Below are 17,590 nucleotides of genomic sequence, written 5' to 3' on the forward strand. Positions count from 1 at the left end.
CTTCTTCTTTCTCAACCTCGGTAATTTTTTCAGCAACACTTTCAATATTCTGAACATCATCTTCAGATTCTTTCTGTTGTTCTCTAGCAACTCTTTTCTTCTTTAGTTTCTCCATGCGATATGCAAAATAAACATGAAAACTTTTAGGAGAAAGATGAGTTTCAGCAACATTTATATATTTTTCTTCTTCATCATCACTACTTTTGTCAACCGGTGATTGATCAAACTCTACAAATTTTTCAGAATCAGCATCTGATACACCAGAATCAGATGGTGTTTGATCAAATACAACTTCCTTTTCTGAAGTAACTTCATTCTGTATGCTCTCATCTGAACTCTCTGAAACCTCCCCAGATCTTTCTGAAAGTTCATCAACACTATAAGAACTTTCATCAGAAGCAACCGATTTGACAGTTTCACCGATAGACTTCATCCAGGTGGCAAACATGTCTGGCTCCCTCATAATCTTGGCAATGAAGGCTTTAAACTCTCCCTTCTCATCCACAAACATATCCCAACTAAAACCTTCTGGTAGTTTCTCATCATCTTGATCAATTATGCGTGCTGCTATGCCTTCAGATGATATGTAATCACTCCAGCTGAAATCTACCAAACATGCTCTTTTGGGATCTTCAATCTTCCTCCCATGAGCCGTCTGTGGTTCTTGAGATTGACCAACTTGTTGATAGATAGCTTTGCGGTAATAATCATCTTTCCCAAATGGATTCTGTGCTCCGCTAGCTTCTCTTCCTTTGCACTCCCGTTTGAAATGGCCTTTCTCCCTGCATCGAAAACAAGTAACTTTAGATTTATCAAAACCTAAAGTAGATACATGAGCATCAAGAAAGTCATTTCTCCTGGTAATTGTTTTGAACTTCTCAGCACGTCGAAGAACACTTGCAAGACACCATTTAATATCCATGAGTTCCATTTCTTCGGCGTCTATCTGATCGTAATCCTCCTTTGTAAGCATAGGATTTCCGATCCGACCAGCAACAAGCCCTTCATAGGATAACAACACAGAACCCAGAAGTGCCATGTGGTCTTTCGAAGTGTCTTCAGAGAAGCTTTGACCTTCTGGAAGATTGAGAGCTATGTTGCATTGAATCACATATCCATTTCCTGTTTTTGTACTCTGAGACTGAAAACTTGTATTTGTCTCTTTAGGATTTACACTCGGAAATGATGAAAACCTGCTGCTACTAATGTTTGAACCCTGATCAGCTTTGTCAGATGAATCACCAGCACTGAATGCCGTCTGAATTTTTGGACTTCTCTCAAACTCAGTGGCAGAAATGCTACCCCTGTAGTACATTTTCACATCTTGTTGACCACTCGGACTATTCATCCTGATGATCTTTTGCTGTTCCAGATTCTGAGCCTCTAATTTTTCGATAAATTGTCCAACTATCAGTCCGTCATAAACACCCGTGTTTTTCAATATCATCAAATACGTTCCCCACTCCTTCTGAGGTAACGCATCAGCCAACTTATCCACATACTCTTCACGACTTTTATCAACACCAATCATTGTCAATGATCGCACTAAGTGACAGTATCTTTCAATCAGCTTCTTAGTATCCTCTCCTGGTAAGCTGCTAAAAAGATCAAACTCTTTCTTAAGCAATGCCTTTTTGCTTTTAATCATACTCTCACTTCCCTCGAATTTTACTTTAAGAGCATCCCATATCGACTTAGCAGTTTTGTCGTGCTCTAACAGAATGAATATATCTTCTTTAATCGCTTGTTGTAATAAACTGATCATCATTTTCTCCGCTCTGTACATTGCACGTTCTTGATCTGTGAATTCGGATATCTGTTTGATAACATTCACCTCCGTTCTCGGTAACACATACTTCTTCAAGATACATTCCCATGATCTAAGATGATTTGCTTGAACCCAGTTTTCAAATCTATCCTTCCATCCGTAGTATTCTCCGATACTCATCAATTTCGGGGGTTTCTGGGTGGTTCCCGTCTCGTTTTCTAGATTCATGGCTTGAGCAATCGCAGCTGGTGACGACGATGTTGCAAACGCGTTGTAAAACTCGGTATCCATAATCACGTTACACGTTTTTCAACACAAGTGACTAATAAGCGAATCAAACAGTTCACAAAAGCGAAACTACAAATGTCTTGAAAAGCGGACCAGTAATGATCACAAAAGCGAACTGGATGCACTATAAGCGGACCAATTGTAGGATCGGATGACCTTGGAGCAGACCAGGTGACTTTAGAGCGGACCGGTTGATCAATTCGAGCGGACCTTTCGAGCGGACCAGACTATAACCTTTCGAGCGGACCAGATGATAATTTTTCGAGCGGACCAGAAAACAACTTCTCGAGCGGACCAGAAAACAACTTGGAGCGGACCAGGTGAATTTGGAGCGGTTCAAGTGAATTTGTCCTTAAAAGCGAACCTGATGATTGTCTTTCGAGCGGACCGGGTGCAATTTTGGAGCGGACCTATCCTCAAAACGTATCTAAAAGCGGACCTAAAATGATGCCGTAAAAGCGGATCTCAAAGCGAACATGTTTTTACCCATTTTTAGTTTGTATTTTAGTCTGAAAACTTCAAGGATTTGTCTTTGTACAGTAATACACCTGCTGTGCAATTTTGACCCAACTCTGACCGTGAAATCTCTTCGAATCAAGAAAAGAAGGTGTAGAAGTAAGAAATAACAACGAATTCCAGCTACATTCTGCAGAGAACCTCCTCCCAGGCTCTGATACCAATTGTAGGATCGTACACTGACCCGAACGAGTCGTTCAGAGGTAATCTCCTGTGTTTCAGATGCGGAATTATAAGAAACAAAGGTAGAAATAGCACACACTTCACTCTAACTGCTTGTTTTATTGATTTGACAGCTTTTACAGTTCAATCGTCACACCGGCAGAGCTTCGGTGCGGAAATCAACACATTCATTCTAGATCCGCTCTAGAGAACATCTATATATAGAGTTGGTGGTCCGCTTATGTGACCAGTGTACACATGAGCGGACCTCATGTGTGTCACAAAAGCGGATCTCCTAAGGACCTATAAGCGAACCTAGCACAACAAGTCCCTATGAGCGGACCTAGTACCCTAAACACATACAGACTCGTATTTTCTCGTATTTCATGCCCTAATCTATACATTACAATGTAAGACTCGATCCTAGACAACCTAGACGAAATCAACAGATGTAGTGCACCAACAAATTAGTTATCCACAAAGGTTAATTCAAGTTCTTCATGCCTAACTGTAGTTGCTAACATGTTTCAATTGTATAATCAGCACATTCACCATCATTGGTATCAAGGATTGCTTGAACATCACAACAGTTTCTAACTTCTAAATCCTGTCACACTATTCTTTCAAGTGATGCTCATCATCCTACTCAGAATCATGCATACATACATTTCTATGTAACAAGTTTACATTTCAAGCATTACAGAAACAAATCATCAGGTTTTCGTCGTGGAGGTGAAGGTGGCGAAACACTATGTTTCACTGGCAAGGTGGTGGCGAAACTCTAGGTTTCGTCAGCAATGGGGTGGCGAAACTCTAGGTTTCGTCATCATGCAGTTTCGTCTTAATGCTAGCTCATCTTGCACACACACGAACCCTAATCATCATGCCAATTTCTAGCATTATTATAACCACCACAAATCACTGATTCTCATGATTTAATCATACACGAGTCTTGTGACCCTTGAACTAAACAATCAGTGAACATCAGATCGAATAAAATTGCCAACATAATCACAATCATGCAGTCACAGTTCCTAGGTTTATGCTACTTTAATACTGACCAAATCTATTCATCTGTTAACACAAGAACATCACCATTCCAATTCATTAATTCAATATTTACACAACTCAGTCAGTCCAACATTATTACATGATTCTACCAAAACCCTAAATCATAGTAACTCTCATGCACTGTGCATCAATCATCAAATAATAGCACAATCAAAGAAGGATCAAATATGTAAGAAACACAACCGAAACAATCAATCAATCATCATAAACACACTAACCTGAAATCCAGGGCCGACAAGTATGCTAAGATAAAAGAGATATGGCTTCAATGGATGAAGAGAGGCTACTAAGATGATGCACGATAAGATGGAGGAGGAGAAACTGCCGTCAAGAATATGAGGGTCTAGGGTTTTCGTTTACATCTTATAACATTACACAGTTGGGCCACGAAATGGGTTGGGCCGAAGCCCTTATTGGCGAAACTCCTTGTGTTTCGTCGAGACCCATGAGTGACGAAAGTCCTTCATGCTCAAACATTAAACCCACCACACAACTAACATTAAATCATTCTACAATGATATCAACGATACAACGCTCAACGAAATGTAAAACAGGATTCGTAAAACAGGTGACGCGTAAAAGAAAGGTCTTGAAATCTCGGGTTGTCACATCATCCCCAACTTGAAAGAAATTTCGTCGCGAAATTTGATAAGCAAACCAAAAGTGACACGGTAACTTAAAGGTAACACAAAGCGGCAAACTGCTAGACTAGGATGACTGTGGATTTTCCTCGGGTACCACAAAAAACCTAATCCTAATCCTAAACCTCCAAAAACACTAACCCTAAAAGCTAAACTAAACTCAAAAGCTAATTTTAAGCATGTAATGCACATGTGTAGTACACATATAATGCACATGTGCAGTACAAGTTTTTTTTTGAATTTTTTTATTTATAAAAAATAGCGATTTTAAATAAAAAAAATGTAAAAAAAAGTTTTTTTGGCTTTTTTTAGTTAGTTTTTTAGTTTTCTCATTTATATGTTGTTTTCTCATGATCCTCTCTCTTTCTATATGTATATGGTAGGGTTCTAGAGTGAATACTAGGTTGAGAGTGAAATGTGTGAACTAATCAGAGCCATTAATTTTTTAGATCTTGGAAATTTTAGTAATGACAGTTTTGTAATTATTTATATGTATAAAATAAATGAAAAGGGGTATAAAGGTAAATTATTAACTACTTCTCTATCCAATTCAATAATTAATTACATTCTCTCACATTTTTTTCTCTCACCAATTAACTAATTTTTTAATTCTAAAAAATATAGCCATTATATAATATATTGTTCCATCTACAACATGATTAAAAACACTGTAGAAGTGAATGTACATATATGTATTATACGTAATCACCATTTAAAAACGTATGTACATAAATGTACATTAACAAATATTGTTCCATCCGATCATCTTCTTTAAGTGTACATGTTCGATTTGTAATGTGCACATTTGTACATTCATAATATATTTCTAAAAAAGAAGTTAATGATATGGTTGTTCAACATGGTACACATGTGTATTGCAAGTATCTGAGATGATTGTTCGGCATTGTACATATGTGTACATAACAGTTTCAACACGTATATACATATATGTACATTAACAAGGCATATTTCTAACACGAATGTACATTATCACACATATGTTCAGAACAAGTATACATTATCACACAAGATTCATGATGAGTACATGAAGAATGATCATGGATATGCAATTATAAAAAATTGAATATTTAATCCAAAAATAAAAAAAATATGGAATCAAGCGTTCTATAAATAATCAATTCTTTCATGAATATGCAATTAAAAAAAGAATAAATAACACAAACATATGAATTCATTTATTAAAAAATAATACTTTTTAGTCATGTGGGAATATAATGATCCCTTATTAAGGGCCTGCTGAACGACATGAACGTATAGAGAATGGAAAATAAAATTATTTTAAATTAAAAGAGATAGAGAAGATAATTATGCCATTTAAGAAAACTACCAAAATTAAAAGTGTAACTGAAACTCAATGATTAAAATAAAGATTTAAAACTAATTTATTGCATAATTACAATCCTACTCTTAACAACTAAAAATGAAATCAGTGGTCGTGATTAGTTCACATAGTTCACTATGAAGATGTTGTTCACAAATGAACTTAATCCTATACATATATATATATATATATATATATATATATATATATATATATATATATATATAGAGGGAGAGGGAGGTACGGGATCAGGAGAAAACGCCCTAAAGTGTGAGAACGGTGAGAACGGATTCTGGTTGAACACGTGGCGCGCGATATAATTAGGGCGTAGGGGCTTTTTTGTCATTTTATCTTCCGCTTTTCCAATTCGTTGTCATAATACTGCTTCATTTTTGGCGTTTAAGATTTTTTGGCGTTAACCAAATTCAATAATTACCTGGCGTTTTACTGGTCTCATTGTATTAATCTTTTTGTTTCACATAGATAATATTTTGGCGTTTATGGTGTTTCCAAATCGTCGGCCAGAATATCTCTCTGAATGGCCTCATCCATTGTTTGTTCTTAGATTCAATGGCGTTTAGACAAGATAGCCCATTGTTCTATTATTGTTTATATATTTTGGCGTTTGTGGTATCTTGGCGTTTTACAAGCCTTTTTAAAAGAAATAATGTATTTTTCATATCGGAAAATTATATTACAACCACAGGGGAAAAATAGAAGCGAAAAAAATAAATTAAAAATCCTAATCGGATCTCTCTTCACAATCTTCACTTTCATCACTCTCTTTCTTCTTTAATACTACAAATGTTGTCACCAAATATATGGCATTTTGTTTTTGGTCTGATTATTTGTTTTGTTCATTTTTGAAGTGGCTTTGTGGATGTTGGGGACATAGATCGATGCCGTGTGAGTGGGTTTTTCGCTTTGCTCTTCAACTTTATCTTCATCTTTATAATCATCCCACTCTTCAGTGTTATTGATCTCTTCTCCTCATCCAAGCCTTCTTCAAGAACAAAGAACACAAAATGACATATGACTCTCATCAGTCTCTTTTTCTTGAAGATTTCATCTCATGCAGCAAAATCTTACTGAGTTACTCCCCTCACCTAGCAATCCATTCAGTGAAACTTCACGCACAACAATACTGAATATCCAAGAAAGCATGTTAGCCATCTTTGATTTTTTTTTTAATTTTTGGCGTTTTACAGTGAGTGGTATTTAGGAACGTTGGCGTTTGTTTTTTTTGGTGTGATCAAATGGAAGTTGCTGAGAGGTATCATTTTATATGAACATTGGCGTTTGTTTTTTTGGCGGGATATTATTATAATAAAGTATTTGTCGTTTCAGTTACTGTTTGTAATTACTGTTTTTGCTAAGCTTTATCTCTGAAGTCTGTAACACGTCCCATCTTTCAAGTTTCGCGTTTTATATTTTAATATAATAAATGTTATTAATAATACAGTTTACGTTGCTTTCAGTTTACGGTTTTGTAGTTACAGTTTGTGTCAGCTTCATCTGTTTATCGTTTCAGTTTACTCTTTGTAGTTACTGTTTCTAGTTACCTTTTTGAGATTTTGACATTTTGTATTTTTAATGAGGTTTTATATAAAGATGGCACCTTGTTTTTTATACATTTTTTTAGTTTTTATAATAATTGTCCAAAGTAATTTTATTATAGTTTGAGAGTTTTGGGCGTTTTATGGCATGATGGCGTTTTCACAAGCATTTGTCTGTGTGGCGTTTTTATTATATATGGCATTGTTAGTAAATAACAATCAACTGAAAAAGAAAATTAAAAAAAAATAGAAACAGTTGATCTTCCAAGTCTTCATTGTCAGCAGTCTCTTTCTTCTTTTGAAACATCTTCACTGGCGATTTGACTTTGGTATGATTCATTTTGTTTTTTTTTGTTGTTGAAGTAGCTTTTTTGTCGCCGTTTGGAAGCACAACTAACATGTGCTTTTTGTTTGAAGTTCATCTTTATCTTTATCTTTATCTTTATCTTCAACTCACTCATCAGTGTCATCCGTCTCTTCATGCCATTCAAATATTCATCAAGAACAAAGCACAAAAAATGACATAACTCTGACATCAGCCACTTTTTCTTGAAGATATGTCCATCTCATGCAGCAAAATGTTATTGAGTTACATACCTTAGCTAACAATCCATTCGGCGAAACTTCAATATTGAATATCCAAGTAACGATGTTTGCCATTTTTGATTTTTTTAACTTTTTGGCGTTTTACCGAGAAAAAGAACGCCACTAAATAAAAGTACCTTAAACCTCTAAATTTGGTCATGCTAAACTCAATAATGGTTTGCTATATGAGCTGGACAACATTGTTAATACTAAGCTAAGAAAGATGTCTAACAATATTGTCCACCCCATTCAGCTAAACTTTATTGAGAATAAAACTGAATGTCCAAGAAATGACGTTTTTGCAATTTTGTGGTTTTTATATCTTTTGCCGTTTATAAATTGGATGAAAGTTGAGGATAAAGTCAATAAGATTTTACTCAATGAGATGGATTATATCCTCACTTAAGGATTTTGTCCATCACATCGAGCGAAACCTTACCGACAACCAAACTGAATTTCAAAGAAACGTTTGTTATTGAAATCTTTGATGTTTGGGTTTTTTGGCATTTCTAAGATGAATGGTATATATCAAATATGGCGTTTGGGTTTGGTGTGTTTAATGGAAGGCCTGAGATGTTGTATATATAGGATGTTTTTGGCGGTTGTTTTAGCCAAATTTTATTATAATAAATGCTAGTAATTAAGTCCCGTCATTTCAGTTACTGTTTGTTCAACTTTATCGTTTAAAAACAAAGTTTGGGCGTTTTATATCTATTGGCGTTTAGATTAGGAATGATGTTTGCTTTGTATTTTAAGGCGGAAAGTTAATGGCGTTTATTCATGATTTGGCATTTTCGGTAGAGAAGTCAATAGACCCTTTTACCCTTAATGAAGCGCCCACATAATAAAATTGATGTTATTTACGAAAACGCCACCGCGCAATCTAGTCCCTGGATTGTTTTGATCTGACGATCCATAACGGTTCTCACTGTTCTCACACTTTTCACCGTTTTCTCTAAATCCTGACCCTATATATATATATATATATATATATATATATATATATATATATATATATATATATATATATATATATACAGGGCTAGGATCATTTCAGAACCATAAATATTTACAGAACTCGCAGAACTCCTAATAAACAATCTTTTTATTTATATATTTTTATGTCTAGGATAATTTTATCATTTATTATGTGTATTTTTACGATTACATACATGTTAAGAGTAATTTTATCATTTTTTATATGTAATTTTATAATTACACATATGTAAACTATTTTTTTTACATATATGTAATTAGTTATAACACATATATATAACTTTGGCAATTAAACATATGTAAACTACTTTTAACCTGTATGTAATCAAAGAAATACATATAATAGATGATAAAAAGATCCTAAATATAAAAACTTATATATAAAGGAGTTCTCAAAGTTCTGTAGTTATTTAGAGTTCTGAAATGAACTCAACCCTATATATATATATATATATATATATATATATATATATATATATATATATATATATATATATATATATATATATATATATATATATAGGGAGGGGCTCATGCGAGAACCACCCATATTGTGAGAACATTGAGAACCAATGTGAACACAACCTAAAATAGCTAAAAAACCTAAAAAAAACCTAACCCGCACCCCCCCCCCAAAGTTAAATGCTAAAAACTAAAACCCCCAAAAAACCTCCCAAAAACCTAACCCCCCCCACCCAAAAACCTAAACCCTCCTCCCCCACCCCCCAAAAACCTAAACCCCCCCCCCCCACCCCCAAGCTAAAATACTAAAAACTAAACCCCCAAGAAACCTAAAAAAAAATCTAAAAAAAATCTAAAAATATCAAAAAAAAAATATAAATTTTTGTTTTTAATATTTTTATGCTCAAATCGCTACTTTTAGTGGCAAAAAAAAATAATTTTTTTAAAAAAAATTAAAAAAAAATTTTTGGCTTCGAAAAGTAGCGATTTTTATATAAAAAATATTAAAAAAAAATTTTTTGTGTGATTTTTAGCTATTTTTAGGCATTTTTGGTGTGTTCACGGTTCTCACAATATTTAGCGTTCCCATTTAAACTTTCCCCTATATATATATATATATATATATATATATATATATATATAGGGGAGGGTTATCTTGTGAACGCTAAATATTGCGAGAACTGTGAGAACGAATAAAAAAACCAATCAAAACCAATTTTTTTAATACAAACCTCATTGTAATGAAGATATAACATCAAAAAAAGAATTAAGAACATCAAATAATTCATTTCTTCTTTCAAAATCACTCTGTTTAGATTTTTTACACATGTGTAAAAATAACAGATTTACACATGTGTAAATGGCAAACTTACACATCTGTAAATTTTCTTTATTTACGAATTCACGTAAATTTGAACGTGTAAATTAAATTTCTAACATTGTATTCGAATAATATTGATAAGTGTAGAAAAAAATTGAATTTGAATTGTTTTTGACCAAGTTCTCGTGTTTTTTCATTTGTTCTCACGGTTCTCACAATATTTAGCGTTCTCATTTAAACCTACCCATATATATATATATATATATATATATGTATATATATATATATGTATATATATATAGGTATATATATATATATGTATATATATATATGTATATATATATATGTATATATATATGCGATTTTTTTTATTCAACATGCGATTTTTTCATACACAACATGTGATTTTGTTTTTGTACACCATGCGACAGTTTTTTTATAACATGCGATTGTAGTTTATAACATGCGAACTTGAAATCTCGTACGCTCGTACGTTATGGCATATTGTACAATACACTTTCAATATATATAGGATTCGGTTCAAATGTAAACAAATACGAGTTGTGAGAACCGTGAGAACTTTTTGATCCGGCGCGAGTTGGGACAATTTTTTTTTTTGCATAAACGTAGATGAAAATATTATAAACACATCTGTAAAAAAAGTAAAAAAAAAAATTGCTGAGGCGTTAGTTTTGACTGATACAAGTTTTTTTTAAGCGCTGGCATAAAATTTTACAGCTAGGCGTAAAAAAAACTAGAATCAGTCAAAACTAACGACTCGGCAATTTTTTTACTTCTTTTTTTGCAGATCTGTTTATAATGTTTTCATTTACGTTTGTGCAAAAAAATTTTGGTATAACTGGTGCCGAATCAAAAAGTTCTCATGGTTCTCACAACTCGTAGCAGTTCATGATATTCGTTATCCAGAGCGATGCCAAGCGATTGGATACCCCTCTGTACCTCTTCTTCCATCTTCAAAATTACCTTGATCGTCATAACATACACCCTCCTTCTGTTGTCAAAACGTAGGACGAATCACCTGATTGCCAGAGTGTATCTCCACCAAACGATGGTTGTCATTTTTGGCGTTTTGGTTAAACTTGGTGTTTTTGGTAAAAGATCTTTTTGCAGAATGATAGATTGAAGTGATTATGGAAGCGATGTTTAACGTCGTTTATATAATGATGTTTTTGGCGCGTAATTTAGGAGGAAATTTCTTCTAATAAATGTTAATAACTGAATTTCAGTTACTGTGTTGTTTCCTCTTCCTGTAATCTCCAACGCGTTTTTATCACTATTTTTTGGCGTTTTGTATTTAATGGCGTTTTATTTGTTTTGAATGGCGTGTTATCATTTTTTGTTGGCGTTTTGAATTTTAGCGGTAAAAGACCCTTTTACCCTTAATGAAGTGCGTCCTCTTAATAGAATTGGTGTTATTTACGATAACGTAATCGCGCCAATCTAGTCCATAGATTGTTTTGATCGGACGATCCATAACTCACACTTTTCACCGTTTTCTCTAAATACTGACCATATATATATATATATATATATATATATATATATATATATATATAGGATAAGGATCATTACAGAACACTAATTATTGCGAGAACAAAAAGAACAACTCTAAATCACTAAATTTTGGGATTTAAGGTTCATATTTCTTGAATTTTATGTTTCTTACATTTATATGTGTATTATCTATATATAAAAAAATCATATATTTTTCCCGACACATAGTCTACATACATGTAGGTAATTTAGCCTACGCATAACCTACATGTGTGTAGGTTATTTAAAAACTAAAAATTTTCCATATTTTGTTTTAAATTCTAGTGTGAGAAACAATAAATCTTACATTTATAACATTTTCATTTAATTTTTAGGTTTTTAGGATTAAAAAAATGAGTGATTCATTTTGTTCTGCGTGTTCTCGCAATATTTAGTATTCTGCATAGAACCTTCCCCTATATATATATATATATATATATATATATATATATATATACTATATATAATATACATATCCAAAGGACTTCTTAATGTCATTGAAATTTCCTTAAAACACTTTTAAAGCATAATATACAACCCTCTAAAGCACAATATAATTTACAATCTCAATTATACCCTTCACTAAAAAAAACACACGGGTACACAAATCAATTTTAGGGTTTCTCATTCTCGTAGCATTTTATCCGCCCCATAGAGCTGCTTTCTCTCCAGGCGATTCAAAAGGAGAACTAGGGTTTCTCTTGGCGAAGCAAGATCTGGCTTTCTCAATGACACCAGATCAATGAATCTCTCTCTATACGACACCAAATTGACTGAGTTTGAAGGTGGTGAAGGGTTCGAATTCGATTTTAGGGTTTTTAAGATGCACATCGCCAGATCTAGGGTTACGAAATCTTTTTTTCACCTCCTTTCTCTTCACCTCATACCATCACAGGTGCGTATATGTTCTTTATAACTGGTTATGCTTTTGTTTTTCATATTGTTTGGTCTTAATCTGTGTGCAGTTAGTGTGACAATGAATTAGGGTTTTCACTTTGGGGGAAACTTTGCAACATTTTCAGATTCGGCTGATTTCCTCTCATCAGGTTCGGTTTTTGTGATTTCAAGTTACCAGTTGTGAATTGTGATGTTATCTAATTATTCACGGTGTTTCAGGAGTGATTTGATTTAATATGTGATGTATTTTTGCATACGGTTTGTAAATGTTATATATATTAGACTTTAATTTACGATAAACAGTAATATGTAAGTGTTGTGTTTGCATTAAAGTTTAGTGAACTCTACTTGAGTTGTAGCTGTGATTATATACTTATTCAATATTCATTTTTTGTGATTCAATTGGTTTTTCAGTTAATTAAAGTGATAGATGGATTTGAAGTTTTAGGTTTTATGATGATTTGATGCTAGCTGTTTCTGATTTGAATGTAGTAGATTAGATTGTGCTTGTAGACAGATTGTAGTATGATATTTGTTGTTTGTCTTATTTTATATGTCGAATCTGCATATTTATAAAACCCCTTGTTCTATAGCACCCGGAAGAAGTATACTGCAATCCTTGAATCAATTGTTCTTGCCTGACGTTGTAGGAAGGTGTGTACAAATACCCAAAATTGGGTTTTTTGTTTTCTATTACAAATTAGACCAAAACTGGGTTGAGTTTCAAATTAACTTATACCTAGAAATGGTGTTTTGTGTTGATTTAAAGTATGATAACTGATAATATTCTTTTCCTATAATTTGGATGCTAATTTATGTATTGTAGGTGGATACTACTCTATCAAATGGTACATGTGCTCGAGCAGCTATTTCTAGCGGCCTTTTAAAAGGTAAGACCTGTTTCTTTAATTAACAAATTTTCCAAATTTTCTTCTACATTGATGTCGGCATGTCGCTATAGTGTTATTTTGGTATAACCTTTGAATGCTATCTGAACTACGATTAGGTTAATACTGTTTTTCGATACTTAATTTGAAAATTGAATGTATCTAAGCTGTCTGAAGTAGTCACATTCTCCACTTCAGATCATGTTGTGGTTTCATTGGAACAATCAAACGAGAACTATTTTAAAATTGTTGATGTGGGTGTTGTATATGGTTGTATGGTGCTGGTCATGTCCTTGTTAATCCCAGTTGAGATACTGTTCTTTTAATCTATATATTTTGGACTAACCTGACATGTAATTAAATTAGGTCCACGACTGAACAAAAGAGATTTTATTGATTTGGATTTCCGAAAATGTTGCAATTAGATGGAGCTGAATGTATGTACCAATTGAATTAGGGTTATAACTTGATCATGAGTGTGACGATCAACCAATAGTATCATCCAAAACTTAATAACCTCTGATACAGATTAAGTTTTAATATAAATTTCATACATAGATAGAAAGAAGTAATCGTTAATGTTAATATGAACCTGTTTGACCTTTTGTCAAAGTGACTCACTCGGACCTTGGGTTGAATTTTTGCACGGAAACTACGATTAATATAGCTGTGTTTCTTGCAGCCTGAATGATTAGATAACGTGATTATTGCCTATACAGTTGCTTTTTTTCTCCAGGTATCTACAATATTCATGAGCTATGTAACTTTATTTTATTTGCGATGGGTTAAATGGCTAACTTTTTGAAGAACTATCGAAAGTAGAAAGAGGTCAATTTGGTCAAAAGTTACCCAAAGTATATCAGTTTTACTTAAGAAATTAGATTGCCGGTAATAAACTTAGGCTTTGGTTGGCCTGACGATATCGTAAGAGAAGCCATTTTATAAATCATAAGAGCTTTTCTGTACTCTAGGGTCCCTCTCTCAATGATCAGTTTTATTAATTTAATATTTATATTATGTTGGCAGTGGCAATACCTCATTTGTCTCAAGAACTACTTTCTGACAGCTAAGGTTATTTTTGATCTTAAGTCCCTTTATTTGGCAATTTGTATGCAAATTTTGATATGTTTCTTTGTTTTATAGAATACATGGTGATAGATACATATAAAATCATAGTTCTTAAAGCGAGCGCCCAGGCGCAAATAAAGTCCCGGGCCCAACAAATCGCTCTGAGTGCGCCTCACGCCTTTAATCTTCAGGTTAGTTCATAATCTTCTGCATGGGCAGGTATATACTTTTTTTCCGGTTATAACAATTCTTTTCTGCACTTTTCTCCCTAAATCTTTAATGTAATTCACACTTTTAACCTTATGCTTTTTTAGGAATTTGTTATGTGTATTAAAAAAAAACATATGAATGATGTTCTTGAGCTTGCTGAGATGAAAAGGAGAGCAAACACAAGAAGTTTAAAGGAGATGGCTTTGCTTTTGAGGTATCATGCTATTATAGCTCAATGAGTAAAATGCCATTTTCGTCCCTGAGATTTGGCCAGTTTTGCGACTTTCGTCCAAAGGTTTGTAATTCCGCATCTGGATCCAAAAGGTTTGTGATCTTGCCAATTTCATCCGGCTCGTTGAATCCATCCATTTTTCTCCTTTGAGCCACAGGTATTTCCGTCTTTTTTGTTAGCTTTAATGGACAATTCGGTCTTTTTCACTTTAGGAAGGGTATTTTGAATACTTTTACATTATGCTAAATGCTTGTACATAAAGTGAAAAAGACTGAATTGCCCTTTAGGTTAACAAAAAAGACGAAAATACCCCTGACTTAACGGAGAAAACGGATGGAGTTAACAAACAAGCCGGATGAAAATGGCAAGATTTCAAACCTTTTGTATCCGGATGCGAAAAACAAACCTTCGGACGAAAGTCGCAAAACTGGCCAAACCTCAAGGACGAAAATGGCATTTTTCTTTATATTTGAAGCACCCTTTTACCTGTTTTACCCTCCTAGAGGCCGGACTTTATGTTGTGTTGATACTTCTAAATTTACTCTACACGCTTTGCGTACTAAATGGTGTCATCGCATTATCTTATCAATCTTGTCTGTTCATAATTAGGGGTGGATCTAAGCTAATATGGATTGCAGCAAGTGGCGGCAGGGACAGGCCCGATCCAATCACAAATCAGTGGTCTCCGGTAAGATATTTCGTTGTAAATGGACGCCAAAAAAGAACCACCTTTGACAATACTGTTGACAATTCTATATAAACATAGGATTATTTATTAGTGTTTTTTAATTGCCTGATGTATAGGTGCCATTTGATGCCTCTGCTGTGGACAACATGAGATCCGCTTCAGAACTGCTTCAGATCTGGAAATGGTTCGATTACTCAGGTTTATTACGTTTTTAGATTTCATTTTTTTCATCACGTCACATGGTTACTCTGAATTGTTTTGAAAGGCTTAGCCTGTGAAAAAAATTTGCATTCTGTCTCATTCTTTCTGAATTTAAACTCAATTTAAGTGGAAATGGTTCGATTACTCAGGTTTAGATTTCATTTTTTTCCTGATGTTACTTGAAGGCTGTTGGGTCGCTTACAGCAAATGTGGTAAGTTCTGGTGACCTTTGAATCAGTTATAATGCTGCCATTTTGTAAGCAATGCAGTTTTTTTCTTGCGGATGCTATTTTTGTTAGCGAGGAGCAGATGTAATAGATGTTATAGTCGTTTCTTTTGTAATAGATGTACATTGTTATTGACTTGTCCTTTTGTGAAAGATGTACTAAAATGTATTTCGTGGTCGTTTACGTTTTCGTATATGTTGACTTTGGCTAATGTTGTTTGTTTCTTTTGATAATCTTGTTTATATTATGTCGTTATCAAAATCTAGCCTTTTAGCATCCGAACATAAGGGCATTTTGGTCAATTTTGATCATTAAAGCCTGACCCATGTCATTTGTAGCATGAGCCCACTTGAGTTTTAAAGCTGGTGATGATTGATCTTATTTTTTAATGGGTAGTCATTTCATGATTCAACCTTTTATGTGATAATCATAGTTTTAAAATGTTCTAAATTTGACTACGGAAATAACCAATAAAAAAATGTCGGTGAGCTTTTTAGGGTAAAATTTACAAAAGGCGCAGGTGAGCTTTTTAACAAAACTACTATACTATACTTGGTTTAAAAAAGCGCCCTGACAATGTAAGGCAAACAATGTACAAAAGGCGCAGGTGAGCTTTTTAGGGTAAAATTTGACCCGGCGTAGGTGAGGCGAGCGCCCATTGTGCATGGCTTTTTTTTTTTTGCAGCCGAGTGTTGTACAACAAGCTTTTTTTGTTGTACACTTATGTTTTTTTTTTCATTTTAAAAAATAGATAAAGTAAATTTTAGCTAAATCACATAGGTGAGGGATATGCTAAAAACCTATGGATATATAAAATAAAATACATAATCACTTTGCGTCGTGCGTACATCTGAACCAAAACGCCACATATGTATTGAGTGGACATGAACACCGTTCGTGTAACTGTTTGTTTATGTTTTTCATATTAACACCTCAAAACTATAAATATACAAACACTAATCAAGTTGTAAACTTTGTTTTTCTACTACCTTAATGCTGTATTTCTTTTCTCATAAAATACATTTTATAACCATTATAACCGTATTTACTCAATAATATAATGAGAACAGGGAATTGGGTACTTAAGTTGTGCTTTAGCATGTTAAAAGCACCATTTTTAAAGCACCATGTGGGTTTGGTATAATTTAAATGAGTTACGTAAAGTATAGATAGACCACATCGCAGTATAGGTAGACCACATCGATGCTACGAATAAGAAAACTATTAGACCACAGACAACATACGCTACGATATATCGCGAGAGAACTGATAAACTAATAGAAAATGAGTACCGTGTTGAAAATTATCGCCACTCCCGCTGCATCGCACGGGTAAATGGCTAGTATATATATATATATATATATATATATATAGGGCAAGGATAAATTGAAAACCCGGTTGAGTTGACTAAACCCTGAA

The 17,590-nt window shown here is 33.7% G+C and overlaps 1 protein-coding gene across 13 annotated transcripts; it reads left to right on the forward strand.

Moving 5' to 3' along the window:
- Positions 1 to 12,358: 12,358 nt before the first annotated feature.
- Positions 12,359 to 16,382, forward strand: LOC110916084 (glycerol-3-phosphate acyltransferase, chloroplastic). 13 transcript variants are annotated; one of them, XM_022160836.2, is made up of 11 exons: positions 12,359 to 12,656; positions 12,727 to 12,807; positions 13,252 to 13,312; positions 13,485 to 13,548; positions 14,228 to 14,281; positions 14,572 to 14,616; positions 14,689 to 14,804; positions 14,928 to 15,037; positions 15,665 to 15,743; positions 15,860 to 15,941; positions 16,094 to 16,382. In XM_022160836.2, the coding sequence occupies exons 7-11, from the start codon at positions 14,694 to 14,696 to the stop codon at positions 16,168 to 16,170; spliced, it is 459 nt and encodes a 152-aa protein (XP_022016528.1). In that variant the 5' UTR covers positions 12,359 to 12,656; positions 12,727 to 12,807; positions 13,252 to 13,312; positions 13,485 to 13,548; positions 14,228 to 14,281; positions 14,572 to 14,616; positions 14,689 to 14,693; the 3' UTR covers positions 16,171 to 16,382. The 13 variants fall into 13 exon arrangements, 9 of the variants coding, with proteins under 9 accessions (XP_022016528.1, XP_022016536.1, XP_022016530.1 ...); XM_022160844.2 differs by having other exon boundaries at positions 16,130 to 16,382; XM_022160840.2 differs by having other exon boundaries at positions 12,379 to 12,656; positions 12,731 to 12,807.
- Positions 16,383 to 17,590: the final 1,208 nt, after the last annotated feature.

Source organism: Helianthus annuus, chromosome 8 (genome assembly GCF_002127325.2).
Source record: "Helianthus annuus cultivar XRQ/B chromosome 8, HanXRQr2.0-SUNRISE, whole genome shotgun sequence".
In the NCBI taxonomy this organism is placed as follows: Eukaryota; Viridiplantae; Streptophyta; class Magnoliopsida; order Asterales; family Asteraceae; genus Helianthus; species Helianthus annuus.